Genomic DNA, 7,337 nt, shown 5'->3' with positions numbered 1-7,337 from the left:
CCCTCCCTCCCTCCCTCCCTCCCTTCCTTCCTTCCTTCCTTCCTTGGTGTTTTGCCTGTGTATATATTTGTACCATGTGTGTACCTGCTGTCCTTAGAGGTCAGAAGAGGGCAGTGAATTCCCTGGAACTGGAGTTACAGATGGTTGTGAAACAACACCAGGATGCTGGGAACTGAACCTGTGTTGTTTGGAAGAGCAGCAAGAGCTTTTAATCGCTGGGCCATCTCTAGCCCAGATGTAGCTCTTTTTGAGTAAATCCTTCCCTTATCTTCTGTGGCCTCATTTTCCCGCCTTTTAAAGAAGCCCAGGTTCCCTTGCCCTGGAGGACTGAGGGTGGTGATGAATTACTGTTGCCCCCAGGGCCTGCAGAGTGAGGTCGTATGTGCAGGGGGTTGTGGGTCTGACTGTATGTACATTTGGGTTAGGCTCATCTTGTCTTTGTTCACTGTTCATGGCTTTTGATACTTCTTACAGTGGCAGCTTTGGTACACAAAAAGAGGGAATCCTCCCTAGACCCAACTCAAGAGGAGACTGCTGGGGCCTGAGCTGGGAGCTTGTACTTGATTCCTGTTTCAGTTACTTCTGGGCCTTCGGGGCTTGCTCCTTTTGAAAAAAATCAGGGTCTCTTCTGGCCAGTGGTAGGAGAGTGGGAATCAGCAAGACAAAAGAGTGCAGGAAGGCATGGAGTGCAAACTAAATTCTGATCTGCAGCTTCAGTGAAGTACTAGGTGGTCAGCAGTAATGGTGCTGGTGCTGGTGCTGCTGCTGGTGATGCTGCTGGAGGTGGTGGAGGTGTTGGTGATGGTGGTGGAGGGAGGGATCATTGGGGCTGTAGCTAGTTCAGTGGTAGGATATTCAACTCTTGCACAGAGTCCTGGGTTTGATACCCAGGACTACAAACATTCACCCTGGTTGGCCTAAGGATTGTCCTAGTGGGAGGTACAGGCTGAAAGGTCATGTCCATTGTGGTTGGTAGTTGCAGTAGAACCGATCCCCATTTCCTGACAGAATGTGTCCTCATCAGCTGGGGTATCTGGCTCCTTCAACAGCCTGACCATGCACTCACTTTGTTTTATCTTTCTACCTAATTTTGATAACCTCATTTCACTGATGAAGCAATTAAGGCTTACAGAGGTGAACATATGATGTTCAAGCTTAGTGCAACTAAGCAATATTAGGATTTGAACTGGGTCTTTCAAACTAAGAGGCACCTGAGGCTTAGACTGAAGGACCAAGCCTGCAGATCTTGGCAGCTGAAACTCTAGAAGTCAGACCTACAGGTGCCCAGAAAGGATCTGCCAGGGAGTGACTCCCTGCTCCAGCCTCTGCTGAAGGCTCAGGAGGACTTGCTGAGAGCAGGAGAGCAGCCTATGGTTTGGGATGGCTGCCCTGGGTTGGGATGGTTCCACTCTTGAAGAGGGCCTGGTACTCAGGGCTAGGGTGTCAGCACAGGGCCTTCGTGCTTGTCAGGAGCTGGTGGGCGTAGGTTGAAGTTCTATGTCAGGGCAGGTCATCCTCATGGCCTCCTGCCCTTAGGAAGTACTCCACCCTGTCAGAACTGCAGCAGATGCCTTCTGTGGGCTGAGGCTGAAGGAGCCCTGGGGCGGGTTTTTCCCAAGATTCAGGATCTGGATAGACTGTCTTTTGGCCATGGAACTAGAACACCCTGTTTCCCACATAGAGAGGCCAGTTGGATGGGGTGGGTCAGGGCAGCTGTGGGTTCCTCACCCAGCTCTGTAATACTGGGTGGAGAGTGGGTCGTAGGCTGCGTGATGGATGGGGTTAGTAAGCGCCAGTGCACACTCCCCTTGCTGTGGAGGCTGAGGAGCACTCTGAACGCTGCCGAGTAAGGGCTGGGTCTGGCTTTTCCCCATCTGTCCTCACTTGCCTGTTGAGTATGGGAGGGTAAACTTGGAGGGCCTGGAGCTGAGTGGAATGAGATCTTCTCTGGAGGGAGATGAGCAGGGTTGGCTTCTGCAGGAGATGCCCCAGGCCTTCATACTGGTTCAGGCTAGTTGAGGCAGGAATGTCAGTGGGGTGAGGCCATCGTCTTTAAGGCTTGTTAAGGATTAGGGGAAAAGGCCCCAGTGAGGGTGATTTTTTTTTTGGACTGCAGGGCTGGGAGGGTAAAGTTGAGGGCAGTTGGGTTAATTACAAGGGAATTAAGGAATCCTAGGTGGTGGTAGATGAGAGGAGATGAACTGAGGCATAGCCCCGTTACCATGGCATCCCATAGGATTCGGGGTTGCTACCCTGCTGTGTGCAGGCAAGACCTTGTGGGATCTGAAGAGTCCAGCCTATCACTCATCTCTCTTCTCTGACCTTCACACCCCACGCCAGCCTGAGTGAAGGTTGGGAACAGAGGGCCTGCCATCTGTCTCTACTTTGACCTTTGCCCATGTGAAATGAAAGGTAGAGTTGCTATCTCTGGGTTCTTGGCTCCCTGGAGCAATGAATGACCCAGCAATGAATAGCTCTGTTCAGAGCCAAGTAGAACAGATCTTGAGAAACTATGTCAGTGCCATCTGTGCAGAATTAGCTTTTGAGCCTGTCCCCTCCTCTCAAGTATCTGGGATTGGCTCCTGTGCTCTACACATCCCTGTTCTCAGTAGGCATCCTAAAAAGGCTGCTGGGTTCCAGAAGGGAGGCTGGCTTGGGGGTTGTTCAGGGAATGAATGTTCCAGCCTAGAGACCCCAGTGAACTTCCTGGCAGTGCACCTCTAGATTCCCATGTGGTTCTCCAGTGTTCCCGACAGTGGCTCTGTAGGAAGGCAGAAGCCTCTCACACCAGCCACCTTGTTTCTGCCATCCTTGTCTTCTGCCTGCCTAGAACTAGGAGTCCACTTTGCCTTTAGAATCCTTTTTCTTTTATCCAGGGGATATTGTCAGACCCAGAACATTGGTACCCACATTACTTTGGAACCAGTGTCCAGGGCAGTATCACCTGATGCCTGCCTCTTGCCCCACAGCTGCTGGAGTATTTGGGGAAGGGCAAGAGCATCGTGGACGTGGGGCTGGCTCAGGCTCGGCACCCACTCAGCACCCGCAGCCATTACTTTGAGGTGGAGATTGTGGACCCTGGAGAGAAGTGCTATATCGCCTTGGGGCTGGCCCGGAAGGTGAGTAGGCATGCTGTTTTTCCCTGTGGGATTGCTCAGTATGGGGCTATTGAGAAAACCTGCTCAAGGAGCCTGTAGAGGAAAGTTCTGAACTGAGGCAGAGCATAGTTGTAAGTTTCTGTTTAGTGGACAGACCTGGTAGCAGTGTCCTGAGCATCACCCATCCTGGACTTGAAACTAAGCCCCTTCCTGTCCTTGCACTGGTAACCCCCATTCCTAGTTCTGGGCTGCCAACCGCTGTCAGATACTGCTGATGTCTGTCCTTTCTCTTGAGTGATGTCACACATTCCGTTTGTCTTCCCACTGCAGGATTATCCCAAGAACAGACACCCTGGCTGGAGCAGAGGGTCTGTGGCCTACCATGCAGGTGAGAGGGAGCTTCTGGAACGGGCTGGGGAGACAGGCTGCAGGGTCACCCGCTCTGCTCACACATGTGGCCTGTCTTTCTGTCCTCTTTTCAGGCTGTTCAGGTTTCCCTTTATCTTACTTTTTCTCTCAGTCCTGAAAGCCAGAGCCACAAGACTGGGGCAGGAGAACTGGGCCCGGAGTGAACATTCCAGGCTCCCCTGTGCCCTTCCTGAAGATCTACAGACCCTTGGTTTCTTTTCTTTTTCTTTTCTTTTTTTTTTTTTTTTGGTCTGATTTCCTGCAGAACTTTCTTGAATACTGAGCCTTGATACCTGGCCCTCCCTCAGCCCCACTTCTCTGCCTGATCATCTACCCTAGGGACCCTCTTCTTTCTTCTGACCAGTTAGTTCCTCAATCAGATGGACAGTGTGTTCTTTTTTTTTTAAGATTTATTTATTAATTATATGTAAGTACACTGTAGCTGTCTTCAGACACACCAGAAGAGGGCATCGGATCTCATTATGGATGGTTGTGAGCCACCATGTGGTTGCTGGGATTTGAACTCAGGACCTTCGGAAGAGCAGTCGGCGCTCTTAACCACTGAGCCATATCTCCATCCCCCCAGTGTGTTCTTTTTAAAAGCCTAAGGTCCTTCCTGCATCTCCCTCTCACCTTTGTCTCGTTCTGAGGATGTAGAGTTAGCCTTTCAAGTGTGTGCTTCCCTCCCTCCAACAGATGATGGGAAGATCTTCCATGGCAGTGGTGTGGGGGACCCTTTTGGGCCACGCTGCTACAAAGGAGACATTATGGGCTGTGGAATCATGTTCCCCCGAGACTACATTCTGGACAGTGAGGGTGAGTGAGGTTGGGCAGCAGCCAGACTGCTCTGGAAGTAGACAGTACCACAGGAGCTCACATTTCCTGTCTCCTAGGGGACAGTGATGACAGTTGTGACACAGTGATCTTGTCCCCAACTGCCCGGGCTGTCCGGAACGTCCGAAATGTCATGTACCTGCACCAGGAAGGGGAAGAGGAAGAGGAGGAAGAAGAAGAGGAGGAAGATGGGGAAGAGATAGAGCAGGAGCATGAGGGCAAGAAGGTGGTGGTAAGTAGAGGGGTGTGGGCTCCTTCAGGGTCCTGGGACAGACAACCAATGGGAGTAGCACCAGCGGTGGGGCTGGGAGGGGTGGGGCGGGGCAGGGTGGACTAGGAGGCAGGGTCTGGAGCTCACAGGAGCCCACTGTGCTTTGGAGCTTCAGAGCCCAGGCTATAGTTCTGCCCTATTTTCCAGCCTCAGCACACCCTCTTGTGGTTGCTTCCCACATCACCGACAGTGACTCCTAAAACCCATGCTGGAAGTTGTGGGTGTTGGGCTTCATGCCTGAGTCACTCCAGTATCCCCAGAGAAGGGGCCAGAGCCCACCCTCTTCTCCCCATCCCCAGGGAGGATCCAGGCCCACCCTCACCAGCTCTCCCTATCCCCACTCCAGGTCTTCTTCACCCGGAATGGCAAGATCATTGGGAAGAAGGACGCTGTTGTGCCATCTGGAGGCTTCTTTCCTACCATCGGCATGCTCAGTTGTGGGGAGAAAGTGAAAGTAGACCTGCACCCCTTGAGTGGCTAGCAGGTCACCTGTCCATCTGTCCTCTCTGTCTGCATCTTCCCTCACAGCAGGCCCTGGGAGGGCATCCCCTGTTTCTGTTAGCTCAGGCTGCACCTCTCTGTCCCTGGGCCTGAGAGCAGTGGTAGCAGTGGGCCCAGAGGGCAGTGTTGACATGGATGGGAGGGCCCCCTTGATTGGGTTAATGGGCATCTGGATCTCCTTTTACCTCAATGGGCCCTGAGGAAGTTGGGAAGTATTAAGTCCACCTGCTGACATGATAGGCATGGTGCTCTACGAGGGTAGGGTAGAGGCAGCCTGACCCTGCCTACCAGAGCTCCCCCAGATTCTCTTCATTCCCTCTCCTCATGTGAGCCAGTTGCTGCTGTCTCCCCCTGGCTGGGCTAGGGGGCCTGTCTTGGCCATCTCTCCTTTCACTGGCTGCTGTCCTAAAACACATCTAGGGGCTCTATTGTTTCCTGAGAGATGGTCCCACCTGCAACCCACCACAGAAAGCCTGAGCCTGGCTTCCTGCCTGCTCACACGCAACTGTGTATGTGTGAGGGGCTGTGTGGTAGCGTGGGACTGCAGCCTTTGCTGCTGTCTCCTTGCCTGCACTCTTCTTCAAGGCACCTCTAGCCCTGGCTCCCCAAGATGGAGCCAAGGCACTAGGGCATGTGTTGTATTGTGGCTGTTTGCCCAGAGCAGCAGCTTAGCCCCATGTTTCTCTTCACCTGCCCACCCCAACCCTGTGCCCCAGCTTGCTGCTTGTGCCAGTTGACTGTTTCTGCTCCAGTGTTTGATTCTAGTGTCTACATAGACCCCCTCAACCAGCCCCCCTCTTCCCGTTTCCTGAGCTCCTCCATCCCATGAACAGGGGAAGAAGAAGCCAGAGCTCTTGGTCTCAGTTTGCACAGTGGGTAGGGCTGGGGAGGGGGTTCATTGTTGTGCTGCTGGGGCTCCCCTTGCCCCTCCTTTCGGGCCCTGCACTATGATATATGAAATGTATGTACAGATCAGAGATGTTTATACACCAATAAAGACGGAGTTTCCGTATTTATCAGGGCAGACAGAAGGGGAATCCTTCCCAGTGCAGAGGGCCAGGGTGAGCAGGTATAGGGGGAGCTGTAAGCCAGTCAGGCCAGCAGCAGAAGGTATTAACTCCTCAAAGTTTATAGAAATTCTTTATTATTACACAAAAATAGACTCTCTTTTTCCCTCTGTTTATGTGACCCCACTCTGGTCTTTGTTTAGAGGGGAGGCAGGAAGCTCCCAAGCCTCTCCCCTCCCCCTCCATAATGGGCCCTGGAGCTGGGTGGAACTGGCATGGACCTTCCCCTCCATGATGGGCCCTGGAGCAGGGTGGAGCTGGCACGGACCTTCCCCTCCAGGGCTCCACTACTGATGCCTCCTCACCCCTCACACCTGTCTCTGCCATCTGCTCACATGCTAGGTCATCTCAGGGACCCCTCACTTAGCTTAGCAGGCAAGGGCAGGAAAGAGGCTCACGTGCCAGGTCATCTCAGGTACCCCTCACTTAGCTTAGCAGGCAAAGGCAGGAAAGAGCAGTGGTCCAGGTGCTGCCACTCCCTTTCATAGGGGCTAGGCCAGGGTAGTGAGGGCTGTGGATGCTGGGAGGGTGCAGTGTTGGTGTGTACTCGGAGCTTGTGGCTTTCCTTCATTTTCTCTGGCCCAGTAGAACTTTGGTGATGAAGGTGACGATGGCACTTGCTGGTTGGTCCGGGTCAAGCTCCGCAAAGAGGTGGCACACATTTTCCCAGGGACTTCCTGGCTTCTTGGCCACAAAACCAAAGATCCTGCAAGGACAAAGCCATGGATAGGAGGGCCCTTGTAAGCCACGTGGGGTCGCTTGTGGCAGGCCAGGGTTGGACTCAGCAGCAAGACTTACTTGGAGGTGGTTCCATCTGGGTTGGTCCATCTATAAAGAGAGAGAACATGAATGAGTGAAGCCCCGGGTACAGCTCCTGAACGGGAAGCTGAGGCTGGCAAGACCCCAGGAAAGGGCTCTGAGGTAGGCTCACCTGCGGTCCTGGGGGTCAGTGCTAGAGAAGGTAATGCTGTTCACTGGGTAATGGCGGCGAAAGAAGAGCCTGTGAGGGTAAGGTGGGGAAGGAAAGTCACACTCAGAAAGTTTCTGGGCTGGGGAGGGAGCTCAGAGCTTAAAGTGCTAACCATTGGCACCAGCAAGAGAACAAGACCCTGCCTCAATAAGGTGAACAAGTGACCCAGAAGATTCTTTTTTTTTTTT

General features: G+C 53.1%; 2 protein-coding genes across 8 annotated transcripts in view; one reads left to right on the top strand and one right to left on the bottom strand.

The window, feature by feature from the left end:
* The window catches only part of Spryd3 (SPRY domain containing 3), an 18,458-nt gene extending 12,324 nt beyond the window's left edge, over positions 1–6,134 (top strand). Inside the window, exons 7-11 of the mRNA XM_031356641.1 lie at positions 2,970–3,119; positions 3,429–3,486; positions 4,203–4,322; positions 4,400–4,572; positions 4,958–6,134. Of these exons, the coding sequence (XP_031212501.1) occupies positions 2,970–3,119; positions 3,429–3,486; positions 4,203–4,322; positions 4,400–4,572; positions 4,958–5,092 (636 nt within the window). The 3' untranslated portion in view covers positions 5,093–6,134. The remainder of the gene's footprint in view (positions 1–2,969; positions 3,120–3,428; positions 3,487–4,202; positions 4,323–4,399; positions 4,573–4,957) is intronic.
* Positions 6,135–6,239: 105 nt separating this feature from the next.
* Positions 6,240–7,337, bottom strand: part of Tns2 (tensin 2) — a 17,888-nt gene continuing 16,790 nt past the window's right edge. For all 7 annotated transcript variants that reach the window (XM_031356587.1, XM_031356607.1, XM_031356601.1 and 4 more), the window contains exons 27-29: positions 7,111–7,179; positions 6,978–7,007; positions 6,240–6,885 (exon numbers count right to left, since the gene is read on the bottom strand). In XM_031356587.1, coding sequence (XP_031212447.1) covers positions 6,747–6,885; positions 6,978–7,007; positions 7,111–7,179 — 238 coding nt within the window. In that variant the 3' untranslated portion in view covers positions 6,240–6,746. The remainder of the gene's footprint in view (positions 6,886–6,977; positions 7,008–7,110; positions 7,180–7,337) is intronic.

This window comes from Mastomys coucha, unplaced genomic scaffold (assembly GCF_008632895.1).
Source record: "Mastomys coucha isolate ucsf_1 unplaced genomic scaffold, UCSF_Mcou_1 pScaffold11, whole genome shotgun sequence".
Lineage (NCBI taxonomy): Eukaryota > Metazoa > Chordata > Mammalia > Rodentia > Muridae > Mastomys > Mastomys coucha.
This window is presented reverse-complemented; position numbering and strand designations above follow the sequence as displayed.